The 16,085-nt window shown below is 36.9% G+C and overlaps 2 protein-coding genes across 2 annotated transcripts; both read left to right on the forward strand.

Annotated features, from left to right (window-relative positions):
• Positions 1-8,333: 8,333 nt before the first annotated feature.
• On the forward strand, positions 8,334-10,790 carry LOC141632263 (protein FAR1-RELATED SEQUENCE 6-like). The gene is made up of 4 exons (XM_074444824.1): positions 8,334-8,340; positions 9,466-9,811; positions 9,913-10,027; positions 10,131-10,790. The coding sequence occupies exons 1-4, from the start codon at positions 8,334-8,336 to the stop codon at positions 10,788-10,790; spliced, it is 1,128 nt and encodes a 375-aa protein (XP_074300925.1).
• A 75-nt stretch (positions 10,791-10,865) lies between these two features.
• On the forward strand, positions 10,866-11,748 carry LOC141632264 (uncharacterized). Its single transcript, XM_074444825.1, has 2 exons — positions 10,866-11,318; positions 11,722-11,748. The coding sequence occupies exons 1-2, from the start codon at positions 10,866-10,868 to the stop codon at positions 11,746-11,748; spliced, it is 480 nt and encodes a 159-aa protein (XP_074300926.1).
• Positions 11,749-16,085: the final 4,337 nt, after the last annotated feature.

Genomic DNA, 16,085 nt, shown 5'->3' on the forward strand with positions numbered 1-16,085 from the left:
CATGGACTTTAACTCACCTATCTCACTCACCCCACTAGATGACGAAGCACCTTGGTTAGGAGGGTTGAAAGACGGAGGCTTCTGATAGCCTTGTTGCTTCTGGTGTGGAGGAATATAGGGTCATTACGGTGATTTGGAGGGGCGGTGGGGTTGAGTACGTTCTGGTTACTCCACCTCAAATTGGGGTGGATATTCGGCTCGTAATGAGTGTTGTTTTTCCCGTAATGTTGAAAGGCAAGACATTGCTCATAAGGACTAGGACAATAATCGGCGACATGTCCATCTACCCCACACCTCGTACATGCACGAAAGGACCGTATGTCATAGCATTAACCTGGTACATCCCTCCCTTGAGAGCTCCCCCTAGTTCATACTTGTCAAACCTTGCGGTAAGGGCTTCTAATGCGGCTACTGAAGAGGATTCAGCGGCTCTCCTTTGGTTTCCTCTTGAATTCCCATATTCAGCCCTATGAGTGGCTAAATCATCTATGATTTTCCATCCCTTGGTCGCCCCCAAGTTGTCGAAAATCGACCATTGGCTGCTGCATCTAAGATAGCCCTCTGATCATCATATAAACCATTGTAAAAATGGTTGCACAAACTCCATTTTTCGAAACCATGATGTGGTATGGTCCGCACTAGTTTCTTAAAACGAAGCCATGGCTCGTGGAAGTTCTCGTCGGGCCCTTGTTTGAAACTTGTTATCGAGCTCTAATGGCGATGGTTCTCGCAAGATAGAAGTACTTCTTATAAAACACCAATGCTAGCGAATTCCAATGCATATGCCGTGAGCACTCGGTCTAAATCCCGTACCACTCCCTTGCAAAGATCGCGGAGTGAGAAGATGAACATGGTTTCTTTTATCCGATCACCGTCACGCCGGTAGGTGGGGGTATGGAGCAAGAAGAATCAATAAAGGTCTCCATATCTTTGAGCCGCATCTTCGATTGCGGCTCCCGAACTGATTTTTCTCGACCATATTGATGTATGCAGGCTTTGGCTCGAACTTCCTAGCATCTTCCGGTAATTCGAACCCTTTATAGAGATTGTCAGCCGTGGGCTCGGAGTGACTAGCAATGGTTGCTTCCTCAGCCATTTCGGGAAAATCTGGGAAAGTGATAGATTCAACTGATGAATTGGAAACTGGAGAAGACGGTGGATTGTCTTCGAAAAGCTCGTTCTCGTAAAAGCTACCACGAGAACTAGGCTCTTCCTCTGCCTGTTGTTCTTGAAATAGTCTCCTTTTTACGTGCAGAGATCTCCCAATCTCGGGATCAAAAGGTAGTAGTGGACCACCTTGCGACCTGCGCATAAGAAGAAACTACAGACAAGATATAAGAATAGTCTAAGGAACGATGTTCCTTAAACTAAAAGAAGAATTAAAAATAAAACAGCTAGTAAATTGAACAATTGCCTCCCCGGCAACGACGCCAAAATTTGACACGTCTGTCGCGTACCTGTCAAAAATAAAACCTAACGGTCTCAACTAAAAATGTAGCAGAGGCAATCGAGTATCGAATCCACAGGGAGGTAATGCAACACAGCTATCTATTTCTAATCCTATGGTAACAATTGGTGTTGAATTGAATTTTGGTTTCTAAACTACGGAGTTGAAAGGTAAGAGAAATAAAGCAGAGGGAAGTAAAGCAGGAAAGTGAATTAAAACTATCAATAAGAGGGGGACATGTCGGAATTCGGTTCACTACGGTAGTTCAACAACTTAGCAAGAAATGACTCGGATTTAACTAATGCGAGACGGATATTAGAAGGTCCTTTCGGTCCACTTCCCACCCTAAAATACCACTAACTTAACTTTCGTCCTCATTAGGGTAGTCTATCTTGTTTATAGCAGCCTATTTAGTCCAATCTTTCGATCCAGGATTAATTGTAGCCGGTTTAATGGGTGACATAGAAGCGTGCACTCAACTAGGTCGGGAATTACAATTAAACCGCTATAGTGACAGAGCCTCTTAATCAATTCGTCCGTGTCATTCGCTACGTCGTCATTTTCCTACCGCAGATCCCCTAATCCCAACATGAAAGGATTTAGCTACTCATATTCTTAATAAAACTAACAAAAAAACAATTTCCCAAATAGATGACATAATGAAATAATAATAGAATTCAATAACGGAAATTAGGGCAAGAAAGAACGATAACATAAACAAGAATTAAAAGCAACAAGAAGGTTAATTATTATTAAGGGAAGAGAGGAGATTACAATCTAAGCGATTCCGGCGTAAAGAACAACCGAGTCCGAGTGAAATAATCCCAAAAATAAAAGTAACAGTTGAAGGAGCAAGAGTAACGTAGCAAAAGTTCTACTGTGGAAACTTAGTGAGTAAAAAAGTGAATAATAGATAAAAAAGATGTCTATTAACCTAATTCACTTAGGTTTAAATAGAAAGTAAAACTGAAAACTTTGCGAAATAAAACATCCACGGACTAAGTAAAAGCCCACGCCTGTGAAAACCTCTCGATCGAGTAGATTAGACCACTCGATCGACCATCATCTCAAAAGTCCCTCGATCGACCAAAGGGTTACTCGATCGAGGACTTGGTCATGTGCAAACACTCGATCGAGTAAGGAATAGCTCGATCGAGCCTCAGGGAACCTAGGAACCACTCGATCGACCACCAAACGGCTCGATCAAGCACTTGTATCTTCAATTCAGCTCACGTCTCCACCCAAACGCCTCGTAATGCGTGCAACGACACTTCCAAGTGCAATGTCTTACTCTGGGACAATCCCGTCTCCTCTAAATGCATGCAAAAAGGACGAAAAGGAGTATGGTTCCGCTACTTCCGCGATCATTCCTACAAAAAGGACCAAATACACCAAAGTAGCCAATTCGGGGCAAAATACTATAAAAACAGTATAGAAATGCATAGAAATACGTGCTGAAATAGGCCAAAAAGACTATACATTAGGCACGTATCAATGCACATGCTTATTATTTTTATTCTTCTTTTCGCAGTGTAGAACACGATTATTTTTGATAATACTATTACAACAAATGGCTGGAAATAACGAAATCCCAATGCCAAGTGCCACACTTGGACGCGAGTCCTGGCTGAAAGTTTTTATGGACAACATGAATCAGTACACGCGATCAAGAATGATGGGTCCAACTTTATGGACTGGGAGACAAAGACTACGGAATGCTGCCATTGCTGACGGTAAGCTCAAGTACTTAACTGAGCCAATACCGGTAAACCCATGCCCCAATGCGGGAGTTAACGAGTCACTTGCTTATAGTGATTTCGTCATGGAAGCGGGTGCGATAAAGAACGTACACATCTTTGCAATGGAAACCAATTTGCAGAGACGCTTCATTGCCCAAGGTGCGAACAAGATTTTCACCACGCTCACTAACGAGTTTTCAAAAGCACCGAGGATCGTTACTTATGAGCATACCTTTAGCTTCTTTGATGCGAAACTCCAAAAGGGCCAACCGGTTAGCCCAAATATTCTTAACATGATTGAGAATGTCGAGAAATTGGAGGCACTTGATTGCAAAATCAGTGAGAGCATTGTCATTGACCGAATGCTTTATTCTCTTCACGATGGTTTTGCCCTTTTCAGGGCGAACTACTACATGAATGACTTGAAAAAGAGTCCTCATAAGCTAAACTCCTTTCTCGTACAGACCGAGAAGGATATGATATTGAGTGGGAGCATGAAGCAGGATGTTCTCACAATTTCCAACAAGGGTAAAGGTAAGGGCAAAGCTCCAGGCGACCTAACTGTAGGTAAGCCAAAATTCAAGAAGCCATGAAACGGTAAGAGTGGGCCTGGTGAGACTAGTGGCTCACAGGGCAAGGCAAAGAGCAAGGGCGGTGACATTGAGTGCCACCATTGTCACAAGACTGGACATTGGAGGAGGAACTGTCTCGTGTACCGTGAGGACATAAAAGCAGGCCGCGTCATTCCTATTGGTATGTCATCTTATATTCATATGATTGAGATTAACCATGCAAGTTTCGGAACTTGGGTAGTTGATACTGATTGTGGTTCTCATCTGTGTAATTATTTGCAGGACCTAAAGAACATCATACCTCTCGAAAAGGGTGATGTGGACCTGCGAGTCGGGAATGGAGCACGAGTTGCTGCAGTCTCGAAGGGAACATACGTAATCCAACTCCCTAGTGGTTTTGAGTTATTTTTATATTACTGTTACTATGTACCCAGTTTGTCTAAGAACATTATTTCTGTTTTCGTACTTGCTAAAGACGGTTTTGCATTTTCAATAAAGGATAATAGCTGTATTTTCTCTTTCAATGAAATGATTTATGGCAAAGCGGTTTCCATGAATGGAATTTACATCTTAGACCAAACCACGGAAGTATTACACGTGAATAATAAGAAATTAAAGGTTGGTGACAAAGATCAAACCTATCTATGGCATTATCGAATGGGACACATAAATGAGAAACGCGTAAAGAAACTCGTCGATAATGGGACTATTCCCACATTCGAATTTTCTACATATGGCACGTGTGAATCATGTCTCATTGGCAAAATGACTCGATTTTCCTTCAAAGGTGTTGGAATGCACGCTAGTGACCTATTAGGACTCATACATACTGATGTTTGTGGACCTATGTCAATTACCGCTAGAGATGGCTATAGATTTTTTATCAATTTCACGGACGATTTGAGTAGATACGGATATGTCTACTTAATGAAGCACAAAAGTGAGTCCTTTGAGAAATTCAAGGAATACCAGAACAGGGTTGAGAACCAACTGGGTAGAAAGGTTAAAGCACTCCGTTCAGATCGGGGTGGCGAATATCTTTCAAATGAGTTTGATCAACACCTTAAAGACTGTGGAATCGTTTTGCAGTTAACTCCACCGGGAACACCTCAATTAAATGGTGTGTCCGAACGGAGAAATCGAACCTTACTTGATATGGTTCGATCCATGATGAGTGGGGTTTTGCTCTTTTTTCAGCTGCTCTTATACTTAACCGAAGTCCGACTAAAGCTATCGACAAGACTCCATATGAAATGTGGAAGGGAACGGTCCCTAACTTGTCCTTTATTCGGGTTTGGGGATGCGAGGCTTATGTCAAGTGGAGACACGAGGATAAGATCGGATCGCGATCGGTCAAGACATACTTTATAGGTTATCCAAAAGGAACATTTGGTCATTACTTCTATTCGCCTACCGAACATCGAGTTTTGGTTGCGGCTAGTGCGACGTTCTTAGAGAAAGAATTTCTCGAGAATAAGACAAGTAATAGAACCTTCGAGCTGTCGTAGATTCCAAAACCAACAACCGAGGAACGGATGGAGGAAGTTGTTCCTCCAACTGATGACACGGTTAATATTCCTGAGGAACCTAGGAGGTCGGGTAGAGTCTCTCATCCTCCGGACAGATACATTGGTATGGTCGAGGAGAATGACGTTTTACTCCTAAAGAATAATGAATCCGCTACCTATAAAGGTGCTATGGCCTGTTCTGACTCAAAGCTATGGCTCGAAGCCATGCAATCCGAGATGGACTCTATATATGAGAATGACGTATGGGATCTAGTTGATTTACCTAATAAGGTAAAACCTCTACAGTGTAAATGGCTTTACAAAATAAAGCGTTCTGTAGACGCGCAACCAGATAACTATAAGGCACGACTAGTGACAAAAGGTTTCACTCAAGTGCACGGATTGCATTATGATGAGATTTTTGCACCTGTAGTCAAGCTACGTTCCATTCGGATAATCTTAGCGATTGCCGCATTTCATGACTATGAAATTTGGCAAATGGATGTGAAAACCACCTTCTTAAACAGTTATTTGGAGGAAGAGTTGTACATGGTGCAACCCGAAGGTTTTATAGATCCTGAACATCCTAAGAAAGTATGCAAGCTTAAGCGTTCCATTTATAGACTTAAGCAAGCTTCTCGGAGTTGGAATCATCGTTTCGACCAAGTGATAAAAGAGTATGGTTTCACTCGATCGGTCGAAGAACCATGCTTATATATCAAGTCGAGTGGGAGCAAGATTGTATTCTTGACATTGTATGTCGATGACATACTCTTGATTGGGAATGACATTGCTCTCCTATCTTCGGTTAAAGAATGGTTGAAGAACCATTTCCAGATGAAAGATCTGGGTGAGGCACAACGCATTTTGGGAATCCGTATCTACCGAGATAGATCACGACGGACGTTATCACTTAGTCAGGAGTCTGATTAGGATAAGATTCTTGAGAGGTTCAGCATGACCAACTCCAATAAGGGGAACCTTCCAATGACGTCTGGGATACAGTTGAGCAAGTCTCAGTCACCCACGACACCTGAAGGGATTGAGCGCATGAGTCGTGTTCCTTATGCATCTGCAATAGGATCAATCATGTATTCCATGATATGCACACGTCCAGACGTGGCATATGCATTGAGTATGACGAGTCGGTACCAAAAGAATCCATGTACCTACGGAGGACTAAGGATTGGGTATTGACCTATGGAGGAGATACTAAGCTATGCGCAACTGGTTACGCAGATGCTATCTTCCAAACGGATCGAGATGATTCAAAATCTCAGTCCGAGTTCGTCTTCACTCTTAATGGTGCTGCGGTCAGCAGGAAGAATTCCAAACAGGATGTTGTAACAGATCCTACTACTGATTTATGATAAGCATGAAGGGCACGTTATCTCCATGGGAATTAAACGTGTTCCTGAGTTGTAATAATTGATTATGAATTTTATACATTATCTTTTTCATATACTATTTATAAGTTCATCGTTTTAATATAATATTTTGTTTTTCATGTGGATTGTACTGACAACTTTGAACGCCACAAAGTGAACTAAATTACATTATATTTGTTTTGGTCCGTAATCGCCTTAATAAGCTGATAACTCTGGCTATTAAATTGTGCAGTCGATTGATGGTGGGTTCAACGAGCCATAAGTCAAACGGTTGACTGATCGATCACAGATGCGAGATTAAGGCAGTTTTTGGGTGACTTTGGTATAGTTATTTCTCGAGTTGAGGAAAATATCCAACCTTTATCAGGTATAGTTATTTCTCAGGGCCACTCGAGGAGTTGTAACTGAAATGTATGGCCATGATCGAATGATGATTCGTTTATCAGTTAAGTTACTCTCTAGTCGGGGAAACCACTCTTGATACAGATCACTTGTAAAAGACGACCTTTGTGAATACGGATTTTGCAAATTGTTTTACATTGAGTGGGAGAAATTTTAGGATATGAGAATCGGTTATCACACATACACTTGTGAGGACAAGTGGGAATTTGTTGGAGCTTGTGTCCTCCACAAATTAGTGTGATAACATTTGTAAATCTCTTACAGGTTCACAAGGGTATACTTCGTATTTTATCAGTTGATTAACGATTACCTAATAACGGTTGGCTTGCTAAAAAGTTTGACGTTATTATCATACAGATGGCGGTGATCAACTGGTCCCTAAAGGTCACACCTAAAGGATGTGTTTGAGAGATGTGGTTATGGAAATGTAATCACATTGATGCCTTATATGACTAAACAGTTAGTCAATGTGTTGATGAGACGATTATTTAATGTCGATTAAATAATATTAGCTGAGACGAATTAACTGTCAATTCGTAAATTGAATATAATATGTTATATTTAATTATTGTATATAATGTTAGCTTAAATATACGATATTTATGGTTAATGTATATTATACAATATTGTCATAATATATGTTGACAGACTGGTATTGATATATCGACTGCCAACTGTTAAAAGTGGACTTATTAATACATGTCAATATATATGACGAGTTATAAATAATACACATGATATACAATTTAAACAACAACCAAAAAATAAGAAGATTATATTCTAATTTAGGTGGTTGGTATTTTCGGTCAAAACCGAATTAGAGGAAAGAAAAAAAAAAATATCTTCCTAAATGTACTCCTCCATTTCGGTTATATGAAGGGGATTCGGAGATCATTTGTTTTCTTCTTCTTAAACTAATTTTTGCTCATCATTTTCTCTCATCAGAAAATCACACAAAAACCCTAATATTTACAGAAAATTGGGGATCTCATTCTAGCAATTTGAGGGGCATTTCTCGGAGCATCTTGGGTGCAACTAATAGGTGAATATCATTGCGATATTGTTCTTAGGCCGAATTAGCAAGGACCAAAGGTTGATTTCATAATCTCTTTATTTTGTTTATGCAAATTTCTTTTATGACTCGATTTCATCATTATAAACTCGTTATAATCCTTAATAATAAGGGAAGTATACAGATAAATCCCACACTGTTTACTATCTCGGATTTCTTCTGTTTTCATATATATTTTTCACTTTCCTCAATCTTAACACACTCAATGTCAGGTATCTTCATAACTCTCTTTTTTATCATCGTTTGTTTGTTTTATTTTATGTGTTATTGTTGTCATTCTGTTTTCTAGTTTATTACCTGATTTTTTGTTGTTATCGTATCTTCGACTGAATTCGTTTGTGTGATCACTGCTTTTCTGTTATAATTGATGTTTTAATTCATCAACATTAATCACGGATTCATCAATTCGTGTTAATTGACGTATTAAAATCATGTACTGAATGTCTGCTTTCTTCATCATCTCCTCAATATATGCTTTGTTACTTTATGTCTTCAAACTACCTCGTTTGATGTTCATTCTGCATTAAGATTTTGTGTTGACATTAAGTTTTGATCCTAATATTACAGATTTCCTTAGTATCACATTTTATTCTGCAGAGTATCATAATCTATTCTGAATAGTATCACATTTTATAGATTTTGTTTGGCTAATTACTGTTCATTAGAATCGGATGTCATCTTTTATAATATCACATATCAATGACAATAATATCATATTCTGAAATATACTAGGATACATTACTGTGTAGTTACTTACTGTACATGAGTATCACATGTTATGCTACACAATATCACATGGATTCCTTTACAGTATCATAGGCTGCAGTACATGACTGTGTAGTTTCTTTATGTACATAAGTATCACATGTTATGCTACACAATATCACATGTATTCCTTTACAGTATCAGAGCCTGTAGTACATGAATGTGTTGTTACTTTATGTACATAAGTATCATATGTTATGCTACAATATCACATGCATTCCCTTACAGTATCAGAGCCTGCAGTACATGAATGTGTAGTTATTTTATGTACATAAGTATCACATGTTATGCTATACAATATCACATGCATTCCTTTACAGTATCAGAGTGTGAAGTATATTATAATCTAGTTACCTTTTCCCTGTTATAATTTGTTTCCTCAACCTCTGTTGCTGTAGAAAATACTTCTGTTGTTCCTGTGGTACTTGTTCCTACTCACAATGCATAGATGTTGATGAGGTGCATGCTGGAAATCGCCTTTCTTTGATGGACCCCTGGAGATTTTGAGGAGTGGGTAAGAAATATTGCCACTGAATTTGCACCTACAATAGGACAAATTTTTACTACGTTAGATGAGGGTATACAGTTTTATGAGACTTATGCAATAGCATGTGGATTTGAACCAAGAAAATCTTCAACTAAAAGGTTTCGTAGTAGTGGAGATATTAGGACAAAATTGATTGTCTGTCACCGGGAAGGATTTAGGGATTCTAAGCCGATAATTTTACCTATTACTGCTGAAGAGGAGGAGCCAATGGTCAAGGCCTATTATTCGAAGAAGACTAAGGTTACAAGGATTGGTTGTAAAGCTAGGATTTTCTTCAAATTTGTTATTAAAGAAATTGACCAAGTTCAAGTGCCACTCTTAGTTGTTGATCAGTTTCATGCTGCCCATAACCACCTTTTTTCTCCACTCAAGTATAGAGAATTTCAGAAAAAATGTAGAAACCTTGCTTTTCAACATAAACAAACCATTGTTGATATTGCAAGGTCAATATTGGCCCAACCTCTACTTTCAGGTCTGTCAAGGAATATGTTGACGGCTATGAAAATATCGGAGCTTGTTTGACTGACTTTAAGAATTTTGGAAGAGAAATCAAGTGTTTGATAGGTCTTAAGGATGCTCAAATGTTCGTAGACTAGTTGGAAACCCTTCATGAAACCCAGGAAGGTTTTTATTATGCCTATGATATTGACTAGAATAAGTGTTTGTTTCATGTTTTTTGGGCTGATGCAGCAGCACGTTGTCACTCGTCTTAAGGATGCTCAAATGTTCGTAGACTTTGTCACTCGTCTGAATTCTGTTGTTTGGGATTCAGACCTAGAGCCTTCTGATTTTGAAGAGAAGTGGTGTATGTTGATCAGTGAGTTTCAATTAGAAGATAATGCATGGTTGAAATATCTGTTTTCCAAGCGGCAAAGTTGGATTCCGGCGTATTATCGTGATATTCCACTTGGTTGTCTTTTAAGAACAACCCAACGCTTTGAGAGCAAAAACAACTTCTTTAAGCGCCTTGAGAATCCTCATGGCACACTTGTTGAATTTTGGATGCGCTTTCAGAGTGTTATGGATCAGCAACGGCACACCCTAAAATCTCTTGACAGAGATAGTGATCACTCCTTACCTCAAACTAAAACCCTTCTTAGCCTTGAGGTTCATGCATCCACTGTTTACACGCATGCACTCTTTTACGAATTCCAACAGCAGTGCGTTGATTCTCTAAACTCATGTAGTGCTGGGGATTCCTCAAGGGAGGGCAGTACAAGGTTTCTGGATGTTGAAGATTCTATCTTCCATAAGACTTATACTGTAGCATTTAATCCTACAACGTTTGATGCAACATGTTCATGCAAGATGTTTGAGAGGAAGGGATACATATGCAAACACATCATCTAGATTTTATCAGGTAAAGGGGCCAAGAAGATACCTGATAAGTATCTTCTCAGTAGGTGGACAAAGAACACTAGAAAAATGCCCTTGTATGATGTTCATGGTCAATTGTTGGATGATTTTTATTCGTCAGATGCCACTAAGCTTCAGATTTCAACTATCTGGTCGGAGTTCTACTCAACTTTAACTCTGATCAAATCTCTACCTGAAAATCACATAAATGAACTGACTTCATTAGTGAAGACATTTAGACAAAAATTCAAGCCTGGTCCTGAAAAAATGACTAAACAGCAAGAGTTGGAGATGCTCCATGGGGTTAAGTCCTCAACTGAGGTCCATATACTACCCTCTGTTCAATCAAAAAACAAAGGTAGTGGCAAGAGGTTGATGTCCAAGAAAGATCAGACCATTGAAAAGGCACAAAAGACGAAAAGATTTTGCAATAATTGTAAACAAATGGCACATCACGATAAGCGCAACAGCCCTAATCTAGCCGTTGACACATCACAACACTCGTTTGATCATGAATCCGATGTAAGTCATTTGTCTACCGAAATTCATTATTTCACTTTTGCCTGTGATATTGTTTTGTATCGAGTGTGATATTGTTTCATAAAGTGTTATACAATATCACAGTTCCTGAAGTGTGACATTGATAAACAATATCACAGGTCATGCTAATCAATATCACACGTTATGTTAAATAATATCAATACCCTTGTGAACCACTATCAGAACATCAAACTTGATTGTAGACAATATCATCTCAATACTAAACAATATCACATATTTAAAAGGTCTCTACTTTGAAACAATATCAAAATCATTTAAAAAAAATATCACATGTCACTAGCAACATTATCACACTTTTGCAATTATTTTGTCAAATTTACTACTGAAATTATGTTAATGTTGTTTGTGTTTCGGTTTTTTGCAGATTTTTTCACTTGTTGATAGTGATTAAGGGCTTGTGCATGCTGAGGAAGTCTAGTTTACATCATCAACTTTGCACAATCGTCTTTTTTTTTTTGCTTACACTATCAAATTATTTTTTCTTATATGTCGTTCCAACTGGCAACAATTTTTTATTCTGTCCATTTTTTGGTTATCAGTGTTATAAAAACCGCATAATCAATAATGTTATTTTGTTGTGATTTTTAAATAATATCCCACTTCATTTGAAAGAATATCACACTTCATTTAAAAAAATATCACCATAATTCTTAAACAATATCACAACATCACACTTGCTTGTATACGTATTGTATTATACTGTATTATACTGTGTAATACTGTTAAACAATATCACACTTCATGTGAAATAATATCACCATTATTCATAAACATTACCATTACAATTGGATGTTATTAGGAAACAATATTACAACAATCTCAATAAAATATCACAGCTCATACTACACAATATCACAGTTCATATTAGACAATATCATTCTTAATAATATTTATTGTCCCTCTGAAGTTTTTTTGGATGTTGAGAAACAATATCAACCTGTTTGCGCAATAATATCACACTTTGTACCAAAACAGTATCAAAGTTAAAAGGATTTTTAAATCCATATCTACTGTTGTTATTTTTGAGAAGCAATAAAATAATATCAACCTGTGTACGGAATAATATCACACTGTGTACCAAAACAATATCAAAGTAAAAAAGATTTTTAAATCCTTATCCACTGTTTTATTTTTGGGAAGCAATAACACAATATCAACCTGTATACGCAATAATATCACATTGTGTACCAAAACAATATCAAAATAAAAAGGATTTTTAAATCCCTATCGACTGTTTTATTTTTAAGAAGCAATAAAAGAATATCAACATGTGTGCGCAATAATATCACACTGTGTACCAAAACAATATCAAAGAAAAAAGGATTTTTATATCCCTATCCACTGTTGTTATTTCTAAGAAGCAATATCACAACAATTAAAGTAAAATATCACTCAACCCCTGAAACAATATCACAGTTTACCAAGAGTTGATCAAAAAAAAGTTATATTCCTTGTCCTACCAGAATTACATTTATGTCCTACCAGCATTACATTCCTAGTCTTACTTGAGTCCTCTACCTCTACCTCTACCTCAACCTCTACCTCTATTATTAGGATTTGCAGTGGTCTTCACTCGTTTGTACTGGATTGTGGGTGTTTTTGCATCATCTTCACCATCTAGTCTGGATTTAGGTCGTTTGTAAAGCAAAAACGTAATGTTTTGGTTGTATATCAATTTTCTACCTTTGTGCCTTTTGCAAATAAAAGCGAGCTAATGTAAAAGTCGGGTTTTTGGTTTTTACCTTTTGTTAGGAGATTGCCGAAGAATGGGTATTTCTGTGTTAATGCTTGGTATTCTAGTAGAATCCTCCTTTACTGTCGTTTGAACATTGGCCTTCTCTTTTGGCGGACCTTTTGCATTGGTTACTTCCTCTTCGACTGTAATGTCCCTCTCAACAACATTCTCCTTCCCCTTTATCTTACCACCCTTGTCTTTTGCATCTTCTTTGTTCTTCCTCTTTTCCTTTAATGTATTTAAAAGCTCTTCCTTTCCCACTGTAAATTCTTTAACCTTTCCAATCAGCGCTGTCCTCATCTCATTTATGTCAGCTAAAAGCAACGCCGCTGCCATTTCTACCCAGTAGTAGCGCCTATGCACTTTCGCATGCAAGTCCGCTTCAAACAACTGCCCCTCATACCGAATCATGTGCATCATTAAAAAGTTTCCTGATTCGGTATTGTTTGCTTCCTTCTTTTGCCAATGGAAACTCGTGTTGACAACATCAAAATCTATTATTTCATGTGCTCTATCAACATTTTTCCTTGCTAGGAAGTCACTCATGTGATAGGCCTACAATATCGACTCATACTATTAGTTATTATTTTGACAAACAATCATATCCATTACTGCAATATTAATATACACCCTATAATTTAAGAAACATTTCATATCAGAACATCACACTTGATTGTAGACAGTACCATGCTGTATACAATCAACCTATCACTAGCAACAATATCACACAAACAATCAAATCACATGTTACTAGCAACAATATCAATAATTCATACCACCAAATATGCAGCCTTGTATATTTTTGTCTCCTCCCAGTTGTCGTACTCTGTATTGTCCAGCACTTCAACCGTCTCGATTTTGAAATTATACAAACACAGAAATAGTGTTCTTACAACACCATTGGAATAAAAACCAAATCTGCTTCCAGTTTACATGGAATTGTGTTACTTCTTATGAATTTGTCCCATTCTCCAAAAATCTTTTCTCTATTCTCTTCTTTGACTCCAGTAACTTGTACTATTGATTCCTGTAGTGTGTGGGTATATATATATATATATATATATATATATATATATAGAATTAGGATCAAATGAGTCCACCTCCCTTAGGTGAGTCCATGAGTCCTAATCTTAGCCATTAGATTATAACAAAATCAATGGCTAAGATTAATTCTGAAAATAAAAGGTCCCTATAAAAGCCAAAAAAACCCTAATTTCATTCATTCACCTGCCTCCCTCACTCACTCCCATTTCTCTCTCTAAATTTCTAAATCCCTTCTCTCTTCTTCCTCCTTCCACCCCGACATCACTACTGCCGCCACCCAACCCGCCGCCGCCACCACGCTCTGCCCAGAAAACGCCCTCACTCCGCGGCCTCCCTCTCTCCTCCCTCGGCCTCCACCACCACGCCTCAGCACCACCATACTTTTGGTGTCGTTTTACATCTTTTTTTTTTTTCCCCTCAATGACGGCGTGTGGTGGTTTCAGGCGTCATTTGTGGGGTTCGTGGTGGTGGGGTCCGTCGTGCTCTTCCTCTTTTTTTTTTTTTTTTTTTTTTTTTTTTCCGTTTGGTGGTTCCCGTTGGTGCGTTTTTTTTCTTTTTTTTTTTTCATTTCGTATGTGAATTTTTAGGGGGTGGTTGTTGTTGTGTGTAGTGGTGGTGGTTGTTGTCGTCACCCTCTCCTCAGCCGCCCCTCCTTCCCCTTTCTCCTTTTTTTTAGATCTGGTGGTTGCGTGGTGTTGGTTTCGTGTTGGTGTCGTTGTTGTCGGCCTTGTCGTTTCTTTTTTTTTTTTTTTTTTTTTTTAATTTAAATCTGGTGGCCGTGTGGTGGTAATTGCAAGGGTCGTGGTGGGTGTTAGTGGTGATGTTGGTGGTTATTAAAATAAAGTTTCAGCATTATTTGTTAAAGTTACATTTATATGGACTAAAGTTACGTTTATATGGACTAAAGTTGCGCTTATATGGACTCAAAGTTACGTTGATATGGACTAATTATATTTATTAAGGACATAAATTAAAGTTACGTTTATATGGACTAAAGTTTCACTTTAAAGCATTAAAGTTTCACGCGTATATCATTAAAGTTACAGTTAAAAATTAGTTAAATTAAATAAATATTAGTCCCAAGTACATTATTTCATAAAAACATTTTTATATTAAAAAATGGTCTAAAAAAATTAAAGTTACACATTTTAGCATTAAAGTTTCAGTCGTAAAACATTGAAGTTATATTCAAAAAATGACAATTTAAAAAAATTATAAACCAAGAAATTAACTAAATTCAAATTTTTATACTTTATATTGTCTAAAAAATTAAAATTTCAATTTTTAGCATTAAAGTTTCATTCGTAAAACATTAAAGTTATATTTATAAATCTGTAAAAATAAATAAATTTAACGTTTAATATTAAAAATTAGTTAAAAAAATTAAAGTTTCAATTTTTAGCATTAAAGTTTCATTCGTAAAACATTAAAGTTATATTTATAAATATGTAAAAATAAATAAATTCTAAGTTTAATATTAAAAATTAGTTTAAAAAATTAAAGTTTCAATTTTTAGCATTAAAGTTTCATTCGTAAAACATTAAAGTTACATTTATAAATCAGTAAAATTAAATAAATTCAAATTTTAATATTAGAAATTGGCCAAAAAAATTAAAGTTTTAACTTTTAGCATTAAAATTTCATTCATAAAAGTTAAACTTATAATTGTAAAGAATTAAAGTTAAACTAATAAATTAAAGTTTCAGTTATAAAACATTAAAGTTTTCATCTTAGAATTTTAAAATCTCAACCATCAATTTTAGAGATCAATGGCTAGGATTAGGACTTAGTGGACTCACCATTTTAGGTGGACTCATTAGAACTTGGCTCTATATATATATATATATATATATATATATATATATATATATATATATATATATATATATATATATATATATATATATATATATATATGTATATTAAAAAATCCTCTACGTTTAAAAGTT

Source organism: Silene latifolia, chromosome Y (genome assembly GCF_048544455.1).
Source record: "Silene latifolia isolate original U9 population chromosome Y, ASM4854445v1, whole genome shotgun sequence".
In the NCBI taxonomy this organism is placed as follows: domain Eukaryota; kingdom Viridiplantae; phylum Streptophyta; class Magnoliopsida; order Caryophyllales; family Caryophyllaceae; genus Silene; species Silene latifolia.